This window comes from Tigriopus californicus, chromosome 11 (assembly GCF_007210705.1).
Source record: "Tigriopus californicus strain San Diego chromosome 11, Tcal_SD_v2.1, whole genome shotgun sequence".
NCBI lineage: Eukaryota > Metazoa > Arthropoda > Copepoda > Harpacticoida > Harpacticidae > Tigriopus > Tigriopus californicus.
The window spans coordinates 1875609-1892771 of record NC_081450.1 but is presented as its reverse complement, the minus strand read 5'-3'; the positions used below and the strand labels follow the sequence as shown (position 1 = coordinate 1892771).

The 17163-nt window shown below is 40.1% G+C and overlaps 1 protein-coding gene across 1 annotated transcript; it reads left to right on the top strand.

Moving 5' to 3' along the window:
• The first annotated feature begins 653 nt into the window (after positions 1-653).
• LOC131890840 (uncharacterized) lies at positions 654-10953 on the top strand. The gene is made up of 8 exons (XM_059240281.1): positions 654-699; positions 762-830; positions 2389-2646; positions 6549-6803; positions 8911-9099; positions 9170-9424; positions 9501-9597; positions 10031-10953. Exons 1-8 carry the CDS (start codon positions 687-689, stop codon positions 10074-10076), a joined length of 1182 nt encoding a protein of 393 aa, XP_059096264.1. The 5' UTR covers positions 654-686; the 3' UTR covers positions 10077-10953.
• Positions 10954-17163: the final 6210 nt, after the last annotated feature.

The window sequence follows — 17163 nt, the reverse complement described above, 5'->3', positions numbered from 1 at the left end:
AGGTTGTTATGGCCCTCCAGTTCACGTTACTTTCTTCTTTTTTGACCAAGGGAAAGAAAATATGTATAAAACTTTTCTCCTTGACTTTTTTCAAAGATCCTTCTCAGATGTAGTGACTTATTTGTTACTGATGGGATCAAATAAATCCGTCATATCACGGGAAGTTAGCAACCAGGGTTATCAAGTTTAATTATCTACCATTTATGACATTGTTACGTCCTGAAGGACACACCCTAAACCTGATGTGCGCAGAGGGATACAATTTCACATGCATTCCATTTCTGATAAAGATTCAAGATTCAGGTTAAATTTACAAAACGTATTTGACGTTTTTTACAGTTTTAGCCCATCTTTTTCTGCAATAGTAACGGTATCGCCAAAGGTAACGTGTTACTTTTTTAAAAAGTCGCGATAACGGAAACACGTGTCTTTTTTTCGGTAACGGTTCTGACCCGAATCATCACTAAAAGCACTCCAGGTGAAAGTTGTATAAATGCTCGAGTTCTCCTGGCCTTAGTTTTGCTCGCCTAATCAAGTTTTTGCTTTCTAATGGCACCGCGATCTCTGTCTGGTGCTGAAGTCGTCTTCTAGCCAGCCAAACTTTCTTTGATGCGACTCCCGGCGCTCTTTAAGCCAAGTGTTTTGGGCAAGTTACATTCTCACGAAATGATTAGTTTGATTGAACCATGCAAGGAACAGGTTAGTTGTAATCTAATCAAGTTCGTTTTGATATTCAATTTTACACTCACTTCTATTTGCAGGAAAATTTTGCGTTTTCATAGCTGCTTTTATTTTCATCTGTCCAATCTGTCATTGCCTACTCGATACTGGTAAGTTAATCGATAATGTTTCCATATGAAGCAATAAAGCCACATCGAAAAATATCCTCTCCATCTTCAAAAATATGTGCACTGATTTCAAAGACGAGAAAATGAATTTTTAAATGCTTTAAAACGAAAATACAGGAATGATCACATGTGGTAGGACACCTCGGGTTCAAGCAATTTCTGGCAAGCGAAATCAAATTTCCCGCTATTTTTGACATGTCTTGAATGTTTAGGGGTTTGCTGGCAACTTTTTACCGCAATTAAATTTTCTGAAAGAAGGTGTTTGGTGTACTTGTAAAATAATGAACGGACGCAAAGGCACTCTTGAACTCCACAACAAGGGAAGAAGTTGCTGGAAGATTGTCAAAGACTTCAAGGTTCTTCGGATTTCAAAAAAGCACGGTTTCCTACACAACACATCGATTCAGGGAGAACAACCACCCCAACAATAGATCAAAATCCGGACGTCCAATGTTTCTTAGAATCAAAAGACTTGTCAAAGCTACGAGACAGAAGATTTCAAGAAATTGTAAGAGATCGTTGGCCCAAATGGCTTTTGATTTTCTAAGACAACATTGACAAGGATTGCACAAGATCGATCTGAAGTTGCCTTCCTACCAGTTCCCAAAGCGCCACCTTCTACATAAGGGAAGCCACAAACGGAAAGAGACTGGTTTGATCCAAGTTTTTCCGTCAATGGTTTAGAAAGATGACGGGAGCGCGCTTCATTTGGACCCACGAACATATTTTTACCATTCAAGCAGTCCACAATCATCAGAATGATCGCATTTGAGCTAAAAATATTCAAGTTCCGAAGACAAAAAGCGCAAAGTGTCATGGTTTGGACAAGAGTTACCTTGTACGTGCTAAAAATGGCCGTAATTTTCTTCCCTGAGGGCATCAAAATGAACAAGCACGTCTATAAACAAATGTTTCATGATTGAATACTGCCATGAACCAAAAGACCGAAATGGTTTGCTTTGTATTGTTCTCAGTATGATGGGACGCCAAGCCATACAGCAAGGCACGCCCATTAATGGTGCAAAGCAAATTTCAAAGACTCTTGGTCTATGCATTGCTAGCCACCTTCCTCCCCAGATCTCAGTGTAGTGGACTTTGCAATCTAGTCCATTTTGGAGATGAAGGTCGGGGCCATTAGTTACAGCAGCATCGGTGGCCTACAACTTGCCATACTCAGAGCTTGGGACAATTGGGAGCCAGAAGTCATTTGTGCCTCCTGAGTCGTAAAACGCTTAAAAAGACTAGACTCGAATACGGATTTGATACGATTGCCAAAAGCTCTGCCGCGAAAGGCTGGGTCACGCTTAAAAAGAAGGTTATCCATTGGGTTGTTGGTAGCTTAACCATCCCTTAAACAACCTGAATTAAATCGTATACCAATTTTGTCCGACATTGTGCCAAATTTGGTTGTTTGGGAAAAATAACCTCCCTAGTAGCATGGTAGATGGCAATCGATTGTGAAACTGAAGACGCCAAAATAAATCGGCCTTTGATTTTTCTTGTCGCAAACAGGTAAACAGTTCATCATGTTTTCTTTCAGTGACGGGACTACTCGGTGGGTCCAATAACAATGGAAACACTGATAATGAGAATGTGGAGAAGAATACTGGGGGATCTACCGCAAGCACTGCTTGCTCCCCACCCGAAGGATACACTGACAATATCGATGGCTTCTCTTATAGAGATTATGGCGAAACCCTTAACTATTGGAAAGCCATGAGTACATGCCACAAAAACAGGGCCAGATTACCCTTATTTAAGGGAGAGGCAATGTATAACACCATCAAAGGGATTCTCCGTAAGTCTTGACGCCCAGCCCAATATTTTTATTTCAATCTATAAGCTTGAACATCTTCGGTTTATACTTTATTATTTACCTTTGCTTGACTCCAAATACCTTTTGTGCGGAAGAAAAAAAAAGGTTGTCAGCGGAGCAAATCAAAGCCAGTCCAGAACAGAGGTAGATGACTCAAGGAACGTTTTCGATGTGCTTGAAGTCAAAAATAAATGCGGTATCAAACCAGCAAATATTACCGTGTTGACAGGACTGGAAAAGCAAGCTTGCAAGAAGAGGGCAAGGATTTCATAAAAGTTTTGATAACGCTTGGCAACCCGTGAAGGGCGAGAAGCCTTTTTTTTATGTAAGGTCCTTCCGATTGAAGAAGTCAAATCGAGACGGCGGAACAGAATATGTAAAGGGCGACCATGATTAAGCCGGGCAATACAAAACATGTAAAGGATAAAGGACTTTCAGGGAAAGTAGGAGAGTGGTTTGACTGTGTTGCGGCCACGTGAGGAAACAAAAGGTGTTTCATCAGTTACATTTTGAGAGCAAGGAGGTACTGCTGATGGATTGGCGGAAAGTTTGATTAGCGAATCGGGGGAAAATGCAGGTTTCAAACGCTCTACAGAAACGTTGTCACGGCGACCATTGATATCCAGCTCGAATGTTTTTTCACTTCTACTTAGAGAGCACTCGAAATGGTTCCACATAAGGAGGGGATAAATCTCCGCGAACAGGTGGTGCCCGAGTCCAAACGAAAGTGCAAGTTCGCAAGGCCTCTGGGAACCAATCTGGCCGATTATCGTGATTCGAAGCTGTGGTGGCAAGGGAAAGGGCTTTTGCAGATGGTGGTGATGAGCTAGGGGGGAGGGCACCTAATAGACGGAGAAGAGTTCCAAACAAACGTTCAACAGCAGACATTCCATCAACGTCCACGTGAGAGTAGGTTTGCATGCCAAGCAACACTTCAGGAAGAGCTATAGCCCAGTCACTTTAGTCGAGTAGGCACACAAAGCTGCATTCAGGGTTCGATGAGCACGTTCTACTAAACCGTTGGCTTGAGGGTGATAAGCTGTGGTGAAAATGGGTTGAATGCACATTGAGGACAAAAAACCACGCCAGGAGTAGGATGTAAATTTGACCCCGCGATCGCTTGTGATTCTCCCTGGGGCACCAAAGCGGTGCAACCAAGATGCTGGGAAGTCATCAAAACAAAATTGAGTGATGGAATCGAGTAATGGAATGGCCTCCAGCTAACGGGTTGCTCGACCCACTATAATGAAAATAAAACGAAAGTCTTGATAGACGGGGAGAGGCCCAACAAGATCAACGTCACAATGTTCAAAGGGCCTTGAAACGTCGCGGAAAGAAGCAAGGGATGAACAAACATGGCGGAAGATCTTTGATCGCTGGCAAGAAACACACACTCACGGACCCAACGGACTGTGTCGGATCTCATAGAGGGCCACACGCAAGAACCGGTAGCCATCTTGCGACAAGCAAGGGCCGAAGCATGACAAGGTTTGTGGAAGATGTCAAAAACCTCACGACGGAGTGAGGGAGGGATCCAAGGGCGGGAGTGGCCAAACTGATGTCACAAAGCACCGTGAATCGATCCATCCTCAGTGAATTCCCTAAGCACCAAGGAATTACGACTGTTTTTGACAGGTTCAAGGGCTTGAGCATCATGCAAACGGGCCCAGGAGAGTCCTTGGCAAATGGAGGCCACACGAGAGAGAGCATCTGCCGAAAGATTGGATCGCCCACTAGTATGCACCATTGTGAGTGAGAACTCGGACAAATGAGAAAGATATCCTCTTCTGGTGGATCCATAGACGAAGGCCAAGACCATGATTTAAATTGTTCTTTGGCCGAGTTAAGTTTATGAGGGGCTAAAGGACGTGGGCGAGATAAAAGCGAAGGCCCAGTTGTATTGATCAGATGGGACACGCCATGAGCAGGTTAGGCTAATGAGAAATTGGGAGTGGGCAGGGCTGGATAGAGTTGGAGCAGCGTAGCGAAAGGATCAAGTGGATCAACCTTGACATTGTGGATAAAAGCAGGCGGGCAACTGATAAGGTTAGCTGCAATTGAGAGGTCGGGGTGACGAAGGCAAGAACCAGACATGTCTAACAGATGATCATCTAGAAGGAAATCTGCATCAAGGATCGGGGAGGCCACGTCTGCCAAAAAAAACGCGGACAAATACACATTTTGGCGCGGAGGTTGATGTTAATGCAGGATGTCCCAAAAACAGGAATGACAGTCATTGGCTGCCCTGAGATGAAAAATAGGCTGACCCAAGGGCTGCGTAGGAATCAAAGAGAAGGTTGATCCAGAATCCACCAACCACGTGCGGTCGTTTGAAGGGAGATAAAGAAGTTGAGGGGAGATGATGGGGTGGTTTGGTCGATCGACTCCGGTTGGGGTGACCGTCGGCTTAGTTTTTGAAGAGTGTTTACACCCAGGTTGACATTTCTTCACCTTCAAACCTATTTTTTCAAAGTTTTCAGTTTATAGCAATTAGAGTGTTAAGGTCCAATAAGCGACAGTAACGTGTGGGGTTCCTCAAGGAAGCGCATTCAGCCCTCTGTTCTTTTTGCTTTCGATTTATGTTAACGATTTACTAGAGGCGAGAAATTTCCAATGTACGAGTTAAGTTTTTGTTTGTTGATGAAACCCCATTGCAGTAATTTGGATATCAGAGATCTATTTTGGAAGCAGAAGTAAATTATGAACTGAAAAACATTTACCAGAAATTGGATTTTATTGGGTTAGAGCCTTGTCCGAAATGAGTCAATATTTCGATGTTTGAGCTAGCCCAGGGCTCAGTCAAGACAGAAATGATGAAACAAACTTTATCCTTATTCGAGATGCCTCAAGCTGGCACTTGAGCTCTGGCCCAGGCCCAGTTTGAAATCGCCGCGCTATGATTAAGGCCAATTCGAACGCAACGATAGTTAAGACCAACCCTAGCCAGACGGAGCTATACTGCAGCCCAATTCGGTTTGTCTCACTTTAAAAGACGAAACCATCAGCCCATCGCCCTGGAGGACCCCTATGTGAAGATGAAATCCACCTGATGTCCCTTTAGCTGTCTACTTCACCCGATTGGCAAACGATGGGGATCTCCTTCCCGAGTTCTAACTCGGCTTCTAGAGGAGCCACTCAAGGGCAGTTACTCTCCTTTATGAAACTGAACAAAACAACATCAGCAATGAGAGAACTTGTATGGATGCTTAATAGATTTCTTCGAGAAATTCGACAGGGTTGGCAGAACGCGGTAACTCCTCAAACCTCAAGTGTGTGCGTCCTTTTGCCAATGTCTACGCAGGACTCAGTATATTCGTTCTGGTGACGACCGATCACCCTACTACTCTAATTACATCGGGCTTCCAATACTTATCAATGTATATGCATTCGATATGCCCGCAGCACATCTTCTAAATCCATTAAAGGTCTCATGCAATAAACATTGTGTTTGTACCTCTTTCTAAAGCGGGGTTTCAGTTTATGAGTTGGAGCAATATTAATAATTTAAATCTACACCGTATACCTGAATATGACCCAGACCCTCTAACCCTATTTAGACAAAAGAACATTCCGTTGGACAAATGGTTCAAAATGCCCTAAATGACATTTTTGACCAAGCAACCAAACTCCGATGAATCAACTCTAAGAAACTCGCCTCTAAGACCTTTGATACAATCTAAAGATTGTTTGTCGATCCAAAAGAAACTCGCAGATGATTGCACTTAGTCAAAATAAAATAACCACAATATTGACATTTCTCAAGGGCATTCAGAAATAGCAGGTCCAAGATGTACAGCATTTCTGCTTACACACAATGTATCTCTTATCCAATCAAGTCTCGATAACATCAAAGATGACGCTATATTGTCTCCTCAATGTTTTAGGCAACCTCTCCTATACGGTTGGACTTCTTGCCAATGTGAACGAAACGAGGGCTCAGGCCATCCCTGCCAATGAAGCTTTGCGGTTTTTGAAATGGAATGATGGGACGACCCCCCTAGATCTCCAATTTATGACGGAGACAATCATTTTTGATGAGGGAGAAATGTGCATGACCATATTCAAAGACAAGCACCTCTCTGATACTCCTTGTCGAAATCGCACCCACACATTTTGTCAATTTCCATGCGCCGATGAAGGTAAGGAGCAAAGAAACCAATGGTAATCCGATCATTGGAAGCTATTTGGTCTATTTAGGCCCAATTGCTAGGACAGGCTTTTCATAAACAGGATATGATTCAATCCATCATGGCAACGCTAAATAATCCCCCATTTTCATAGTTGGTATGATCGTCATTGTGATAACTAGAGGTCAGAAATATATAGTTTGTGATTTTGGTCAAAATATTTCATTTTAGGTTATAGAAATCAGCAAAAAGAAGTTACCAAAACGTTTAAATAAGTCATAGAAAGATGAAAACGAGTTTTTTATTTGTTTGCTTACTTATACAGTAGATTACGGTGATTAAAAAAGTGTTTGATAATTGTTATTCACGACCTTTTCGCTCTTTGGGCTAAAGAATATAGTCTTGCCTTTGCATCAAGGAAAAATAAAATTTTAATGTAGTCACATATTCATGACTTCTAAGTGAAATTCATAAGTTGAAGCATTCTGAAATCATGGTCCAGGACAATGTAAATGAGTGGTCTCCAAAATTAAAACCATCATTGTGTAAGCACCTAAGGCAATTGAATAGAAAAAAACACATATTAGTGTGTATTATATATATTAGATAGTGTGTAAAAGCCATGATATGGAATGTACCGTGGGGTGGAAAGAAATCAAGGGCCACTCTTTGCACCTTCTGATAATTCTTCCCCAGTCCTCCAAGAATTGCTTGATCATATTTTCATCAAAAGGGACTAATGACAAACCTGACACCATGTCATAAGTAATCAATTTTAGTCAAAAGGAGATCAGTAACCCTCTGGCTTTTGGCTATCCAAAGACTGACTCTCGTAACCCAAATCTTTGCCCTTGGTCTGGTCTGTTGTAGTGGGATTCACCGTTCTTGCATGAAGTTCTCTACTCGTCAATGGTTTGAGAATGGACGTCGAAAGGCTCACCCATCTCCTTGGGCGTCTTACCGATCTTTAGCAGGTCCTTAGTTTTGGTTCTGACATCAAAACTGCTCACTTGCATTTGCGAACATTGTTTGGTGAATTTGGTGAACTGTTACTAGGTTACAAATCGCCTTTAAGCTATAATTAAATCATTTGCAGTATCGTACTACTTACTGTATGTATTCAACAGTTCCTCTTCACGAAAGCTTGGGGTTAAAGGTCGGACAATTCTTTGAGCGGGTACAAACATTTTCAGACACGACCAAAGTTACCTTGAATTTCTTTCTCCTAAATTTCGCCTAAAAATGACGAAAACCACGAAAATCCGTAGTTTTATGATCTTAAAGTTAAAATTTGTGAAAAAGTTTGTTTTCTCCCAAAATGTCCAAAATAGTGTAAAATATAATCTACCCTCAAAAAGTTATCTTTCTGATCCCTACTCCTAATAACAATAATAATAAAGAATTGCATCAACTTTAAGTTTCTATCAAGAAGCTTGAGAAACAGTTTATAGGTAAAATCTTTGAGGCATTTCAGAACCACGTTAGGAGCTAATGGCTCGTACGACCCAACAGGGGGCCTTTTTTTGGCTGCTTAAGAGTTCAAGAGTACCTTTAAAACTCATTAAAGCCCTATTGATTAAAAATAGTTGCAACTAAAATGGCACTTATGATGTGCCCCAGAAGAAAAACATTCCCCATATTGCCTAATGGTACCATCAACTGCTACTGTCAGCAATTAGTTTGGATTTATGCAATTCTAAAATAATGGCAAATTTTCTAGTCAGAACTTCAAACGCGAACCACAAAAAAAAACTTTCATGCTTGGGAGCCAACAGTTTTTTTACTAACTTTCTGACGCCCTGTCAGGTTTTGTAGACATGTCATATGAGCCATAAACTTATTTAGGGTCATTGGGGTGCCATTTTACTTCTAAAAAAAGTCACAAATCGGTTCATTATTTACGTTTTTTAAGGCAAATGATTATCTAATATATGGTGTATAGCCAACTGATTTCGAGACCAACAGATTAAGAATTGCCAAAGTACACCGGCATTGACCTGGCCTTCCCGAAGCATTCACGACAAAGTCAATCATATCAAAGTTTTTTGAATGTGAATGTAAATCAAGCTATCACAAAGGAGGAGTAATTAAAAAAGAAATAAACTACCACATAATTTAGTTCATGTGCCCGAGACATGTTCCAATGGAGTTGAAGTGCCGGCCGGATTTACTCCTGTCTTGAACAATTTCTACAAACGGGTTGACCCCATGAATTACACCAGTTTGGATTCTACTTGTCGGAGCCAGGGTGCCCGCGTTGCGACCATCAGAAACCAGTTCGAGGCCATTAGCTTGGCCGTTTTCAGTGGTAATAATATTCATTATGACAATGTGCAGTTGTTGAGTTAAAAAACTGATCAATGATCTTAATGGTTCAGCTGAGGCCAATGTAGAATCCTTTTTCATCGGCCTCACCAATCCATCAGCCATTACTTGTAATAATGTGAAAGACAAGAAGTGTCCCCGTTTTCTTCGTTGGAGTCATTGGGATGCTCCTTTCATCTCAGAGGTTAACTTCCCCATCCAAAGCCTAAAAACCAATGAAAAAGCATACCTTGTCATGACTGATATGTTTCAAATTTCTGGAGTAGATGATAACGAAATCAGTCCCGGGATATGTCATTTCAATTGTGGTGAGAATATTGAGAAAAATATTTCTTGTTATAATCACAACGTGACTTTTGTGCCATTCATCTCTGAATCTTACAGTTGCTATTACCACGTGTGAACTTCGTTTACTGCCGAATACCACACCCATGCCTTGGATGAGCCCTTCGAAAAACATTCTTCAACATGATTCAGTCACGTAAGTATAAAGGACTGTTTGGAGAAACTTGTGTGGAAGTTTATTGGAGTGGAGTGAGCTAAATGACTAAAGACATCAGTCTTTTAGTAAGTATCTTTCATCACGTACTCAACCCCTTGATGACAAGGATGAAAACGTCTTTTGGACTAAACACAAAAGAATGATTTCTTACTGAACAACCTTTCTGGACAATTCAGATGTGTTTTTTGTCACTATTTCCTTTTGTGTGCTTAAATTCGCACAAACGAATTGAATTTTATCTAAGGATATATTTTTAAAATAAATTCTTATAAACAATAACATTGTTGACGTCCCATACCCGGCTCTCGGTCGACATTTTTCTGTTTCCAAGAAGAGCGGATTATGCCCTAACAAGATGCCTGATTAACGACCCATTCAAGAATCAGGCCCACTTTTCACTTCCATTTTTTAGGCTTACCTGCGTTTGGTTTCGGTTGGCAAACCAAAACTCCATGTAAAAAAGTGGTTCATCACTAATCAACGGTAAAGCTCTTTTTCTTTTATGAGGACCGGTTTTCAGAGGCATAATATTCTCTCTCATGCACGCAAAGGAAACTAAACGACATGGATAGAAACTTTATTTCAGGGCTTTGTATTCACGAGTGGCTGGAAAGCAAATTTCCTGGTCACTCAATACGATAAAGAACAGTACCACACCTCAGATTTGGGTTTGTGCGGTTTTAAGGCACAATCATACCTTGAAAACCAGTTTTCGTAAAAGAAACTGGGTATTCAATAGCCAATGGCCTGTTTATGCTGTTACCTCGGAGTTTGAAGCTGGGACGTTAACTGTTATGAAAATACACTGGCAAAAGTGCTAAGCAGATGCTCACTCCGGGTATCATCCAAGCCTTAACTCAAACGCACCACCTTTTAAAAAACTTGCCTTTGGTATCTCATTACATGTAGTTCATTCAAGTTCAGATTTCAAAAAGTTGATATGATCAACACCTAAAACGCGTTCAAGGCGTCTTGACCATAAGGACTTTCTTCAAACCTCACTTTTATAAACTTCACGCAAAGAATGCCCCCGCTATTGAATAAATAGCTATTACAATAATGATGTCCCTTGCGGTTCAAGCTTTTCTTTGCTTTCCCTTTCTGTGGATTTTCTGACCGCCTCTTGGAATGAAATCCCCAGCAGACAAGAGGTCAATTGCCAACACCTGAGGCCATGGCAACTTGGGAGAAGATTCTTGCCTTGTTCACATTACCTCTTGGTCCGCTCGGCGCTTTTGATTGAAATATGTGCCTAGTCATGGAGGTTGAAAATGGCTTCTCTACGCGTAGCAATACAAATTTTTTACTACAAAAATGAAATAAAAACATTGAAAACTCCAAAGAAGGGTAAAATCGCGTCTGTTGTGGTTTTCTACAGTAGCTGAATCAGTAACCAAGAAAGAATGCTATTGCAGCCAACTGAAGGCGGAGCCTTTACAATCAGAAACAATGCCATAAAATCCGTTCAGCTTAGGTGTCATCTATCCGGTCTAAAAATAAGTCTGCTTGCTTGCAGTGGTCTTGTGGCCATGCTTTCTGTCAAAGGGTGTTAAATTTGACGGGAAATTTAACAAATGCTGCTTTACCCTTCATGGTGTATGTTTGTGTGTCCATCTCATTCATTGCATACACGCAATATACACCTCCGCTGGGTCGAGTTGTCCTGGAACCGGATTAAAACATCATTGATTATAAAGCGAATTATTCTCACGTATAGTTACCACCTTGCGATTCAAGGGTTTATAAAAAAAATTTTTACGCTAACGCACTCAGAAGAAACGACGCATTTCTTATTTTCTCTAAGCCCCATCAGCGAACGAATGGCTTTTTTAACAGCTCTTTATTTATGAATGTGAAGGGAGGCACCCCATTATCCGATTCTGTGCTCCAATCTACTTTTAATCGCTTCGTATTACAAGATCTGGGTAAGTTAGGCGGAATCGAACGCTTACCCAAGAAAAGTCTTAATTGAACTTTTCATTGCGTTGAACAACGCCCTGTACTTCGTCTATAGGTGGATTAACAACAGAAAATAGCTCAGTCCAAAAAGGACTATGGGAATTCAACCTTTTTTTGTTCTTGAAAAGCCACACATTATGCTTTTAAAATCTTATGATGTTCTTTGGACGGCGTGAGTTGACAAACACTTCAAAAGTAGAAACTCATATGTCGGTTTGTTTTGATTACATCAGGTATTCAGTGGGTATAAGGATGGCTATACACGGTGTTCAAAAAGCCCTATCAAGTTTCCAGAGAAATTCCCAAACACAAATTGGCATTTTTCTACCCCAAAAAGTCATAGGGAACAACTTTAACTTTATTGTTGCCACGGTTATATGTTTATTCAATTTCCCAAAGATATAATATCGATTTTCATTATCGCAAAAATGAAAGATTATTTTTCCATTTCTTGCATAATTTCAAATTAACTTAAAAACTTGTATAACCATATCTAAAACCCTGAAAAAAGCAGATTTTTGAAAATTCATTTTTAAAAGCGTCCAAGGTACATTTAGTTGAGTAGTGGTCACTGAAAATTTCACAAATATCAATGAAACCTTAAAGAAGCTATTTTCAATCAGTTTCAACAAAGTCTTCAAGAAACGACAAAATCTATAACATTGTTTGTTGTACGTATGTATTGTCTTCAGAATTCAAGTGAATGCATAACTAAGTGTACCCATGATGATTGTAAAACACATATTCAAAGATTGCAATTTTAGTGTGTTTTAAGTGACATTATATCGCATGTGTAGCCATCATGAGAACTATGTAAGAAGAGGAAAAATAATCTTTTGTATTTGTGATATTGAAAATCGATATTAATTCTTTTGGAAATGAATTAACATATAACTGGGGCATTTTGGGCTAAAAACGATGAAATGTGGACCACTAAATTCCATGTAACTAAGTAACGGTGAAATAGATGATATCGTAAATTACATTCAAGAGCTAACCAAATGTGCTCCTAATTTATATTGAGTAGGTTTTTGAAAATTTTAGTTTTTATAATGTTTTTAGGTATGCAAGTTTTTTATGTGGGCTAGAATTTCATAAAGCAATAAAATCAAATTGTTCCCCATGATTTTCTGAGGGAGAAAAAAGCCAAGATGTGCTTGGGAATTTCCATCAAAACTTTAAAGGATATTTTTACCGTTGTGAAGGTAGGGTCATAGGCAAAAGCAGACAAATTCAAACTTCATATTTTGTTTCATGGATGCTGGAATCGGTGGAGTGAGCAATGTACAGCGATGCTTGTCATAATATCATCCAATATTTCAATAGACAGTGTCCCGCCCGAAGTATATGGATTCTCAATTTGTGGGTGTTGTTGGCGTGAATGAGGGCATGCTTTAAGATAAATCAACACACTTTGTTCTCCAAGCAACAAATTGAAGGTTTATGTATATTGTAGGCTCAACCTCAGAAACCCTGTTTAGATTTAATCTGATGACATGCATATTGCTCGCATTGGCCATAATTGGATTTTTGTGATAACGGCCGAAATGGCAATGAATATTTATTATTAGACCTCGAAAAAAAGTCAAAACCTTCAACATTTTAACTTTTTTGGCTTTTTTACAGAAAATAATTGAGGCACATTTCCAATTTTCCAGCTTTTTGAGACAGTTTTCCACTTTTTACTTCTGTCTTACTCATTTTTAAAATTCTAACATTTTTAGCCGTTTTGTTACTTTGGAGTCTCCTTCCCTCTTAAGTTCGTATTTGCTCCTTGTTGTGGACCTTTTTCTTTACTTTACTAACCGTTGCAAGGAATGTAGTCCCTGGTATAATCAAAACAAAAGGTAGTCCAATTGTTACGACTTAACCTGTGTACAATATTTGGTTTCCCAGCAAATTTGAATATCAAATTGAACTCCTTCTGTCTGTTTGGAAAAGTCAACAAAAAAGAGGACTGCAGTTGAGCTGTACCTGCCGTCATGTGTTTGATCCAATCAGATACAAAATCATTGCTGGTACAAAAGCGCCCCAAGCAATAACACAAAACTCCTGAAAGAATCAATTGCATACCATAATGGTCATATCAATTGAAAACGTGTCCTAAAGTTAAAAATATTGTCACTTTCTTGTAAATGAAATGAAAAGACTCAATGGACAATCTAGTAAATACAACTGTGGGCCTAAATTTTGTGACAGATAGAAATCCAGAAATGAAGCTAAAAGGGACTAAACTAGACCATTTCCGTTGTAACATTTTTTTTGCAAAATTGCAATCTTTTTGTCTATTCATTCCCTTTTTCGCACATAATCACAACTTCTTCCACATTTTGTTTGTTTGGGGTTCTAGGGTCGGAGGGGTGAGCCTCGCCCGCCCAGCGAAGCCGGCCATCACATCGTCCATTTCCAATTCCATTAGACAGGTTCATGTCCGGTATCAGTTTTGGTTCTCCATCTGTGGGTGTGGTTAGCGTTTAAAAGTTTCCTTTGAAGAAGGTCGGGGAGGAGATTCGAACCGGGGACCTCTCTCACTCTCTTTCTTCATTTTCTAATCTTTTTCGCTTTTTTCTCAACTAACAGAAATTCGGCAAACAAAAAACCTTGTTTTTCGAGGTCTAGTTATTCGTATCAAATGCGAAATGAGCAATCAACTACGCGTCAGTATGTGCCTCAAAAACCTCAATCAAATATCAAATATGGAGGCTAATTGCACTTGCTTACTCTACCTTTGCCATGGATCAATCATAGGGTTCTTAGAGCACGTTAAACGAATGATGATTTTTTGATTGTTCTTTTTTACGTTTGACTAGAGGTTCTCTTGACCATTAAAAACCTTCGAGTTATGATAAAATTCCACATGACTTGTCAAGATTTTCTTACTTGTTCAATATTATGTAACGGGTGACCATAAAGTCGCGGGACAGTTATTACATGAAATTACGGATTTCAGGGCCATTTTACATAAACAATATCAATTCCCAGAGTATCTTCTCCCATGATTAGATTGATTTATTTTGACATCATGCTCGGATGACTTTCTCGTGAAGACCATCCCATCCAGCCAACGTCCCATCCAGACGGTGGAATAGCTGTTCCATCTGACTCAACACCTTCAAGCATCAATCCCAATGAGTTGGATTGATGAGGAATCATCTCCTGGGCTTTGAAAATGTACTGCAGTGTCCTAGAGTTTCATAGAATATCCACAGTTAAAATCGTCTCGTCCGAAAAATTGAAACTTCATCACTTCCGCTGTTCATGCCGTTAAGGATCTCCTTGCGACTCTCAATCCTCTTTGACCTAAAAAAAAAGGCTGTCTGCTGCCCTTGGCTTCAAACCCAAATCCTGACGAATGGTCCTAGAGACCGCCATCTTGTCAGCATTGAGCTCCCTGGCATTTTTTCGAATGTTATTCCTGGAGTTCTCGCCGATCTTGTCCTTGATTTGGTTTACAATGGCCTCAGTGCGAGAGGATTTTGACCTACAATTACTGGGACGTTATTTGTAGTACCCAGTCTTTTGAAAGAGCTTCTTTATATTGTAGACAGTCGTTACACACAGAGCTACTTATGGGTAAAATAAGAACGATTGCGAATTCTAGGTAAAAGTAAGCCACAGAGATCGGTTATCTAGGAATAACCAATCCTTGAACAAGTGTTCTTACCCAAGGCCACGATCATACAGAGCACTTACTTTTACTATGAATTCGCCATCGTTCTTATTCTTTAAGTCCACAACTAAAGGTTGAACAAGTAAAAATCCGGACATGAAAAATGGTGAATACCTGAGCGTGTGCAGCTTATTTTAAGAAACTTCAATAATATATAACCATACATAAGGGTAATTCTAATTAATGAAATCATCAAGCAGAGTTTTATCCATCTTAAAGGATCACAGACCTTACTTTGCACCTGACCCTAACCATCAACTTCTGCACGAGGTCAGAATCGACCTTCCTGATTGCTCATAACCATTTAATATTACAACCGTCTTTAGATTTTACGGTCATGTAAATTTTCTTCAAACTCCTTTCACAAATGACCAAGTTTCTTTGATTGGTCGTATTTCTGGGTTCCATTCTTTGGCTGCAATATTGATTTAATTTTGTTCTTACTATTCCATTCTGCCTTAGCATTGTGACAACTTGCCAGTTGCGCCAAAACAATGCCCCTATATTATGTTTTCTTGATTGATGAAATCTGGTCTACTTGAGCTTTCTAGTACCTTAATTTTGACCTTTCTTTGACCTTTGGAACAAAAGCTTAAGATTTCTGATTCTCATGGCCACATCTCCGCTTGAAAATTGGTGGGTTTGTTTTATTAATATCAAATAACTTTGGTATCACATTTGGGATCGAATGGACCATCATTTTTATCAATTCTATAGTTTTCTCCATACTTAGATTGTTCATGAAGCAGTGTTATACGTTTTATACAATCGATTTTGTCAAATCAACTTTTGTCTCAAGATAGACTGGCATCCTTATTTTCAAGGAATTCGCGCAGAATGAGATTTCGGCGATGTTCTTCTGAAGCCTCGAGTGTCTCAATTCTTGAAAAAAATCTTGGACGATGCGGCGGCCAGCGCAGTGTTCAGTGACTTCTTCTCCTCCAAAATTCAAACACTCGAGACAAAGTGGACACAGACATGCAAGAGAACCCTTTGAACAGATTGGAAGACGACATGTCCAAAAAAACCAAATCGGATGTTTTAAGTTCCGAAAAACAACTTTTTCTTAATTTGAAATTGTTAGGCTGACTTTTCACAAGATAAAGCCGAAGGACTCCTGTGGATTGGACGACACTTCCTCTAAAACCTTGAAAGATACGTGACAAAGATAGTCAACACATCGCTTGGCCAAGGTGAATTCCCTGACCTCCTTAAGACTTGCAATATATCCTCCCTCACAAAAAGGGTAGCAGCAAACTCAAAGGCAATTTTCTTCGATAGCTCTGCTAATCATCAAAATGGTGGCGAATGACGAAATCATGGAATTTTGAGAAAAGTTGCCATCTTGCCCGATTCCGAGCATGGATACCGAAAACATCGGAATGAGGGCTCCGCCATCAATGCAATAAATGCCAAAGTTATTGAGTTGGCGCAACAGGGCTTTGAGGTGGCTTTGTCAACCTTTGATTTGAGTTGTGCGTCTGATTGCTTGGACAGGGACATCCTTGACGGAAGCTTGTTTGGTCGTTTTGACCCAGCAAGTAGGTGCTGGTTGGGATCATGTCTGACAAACCGATGACAGGTCGTCAAGGTTTGATCCAACTTATCAGACCTCAACAGGAGATTCAGTTTAGTCCGAAGACTGCGACATTGGCTTAAGTGTGAAGACTTGACTGGTTTAGTACAGCAGGGCATTATCATAGGAAAGGTAGGGTACATACTGTCTTGATTAGCCACAAATGAATAAAAAAGTCAATCCAAGATCAGTTTGATTTGGGAATGATAGAGGAAATGTTTCTAAGGGAGGGAGAGGGAGGGGAAGGGAGGAGGGAGGGAAGAGAAGAGGGAGGGAGAGAGGAGGGGGGAAGGAGGGAAGAAGAGAGGCTAAGAAGGAGGGAAGGGGAGAGGAAGAGGAG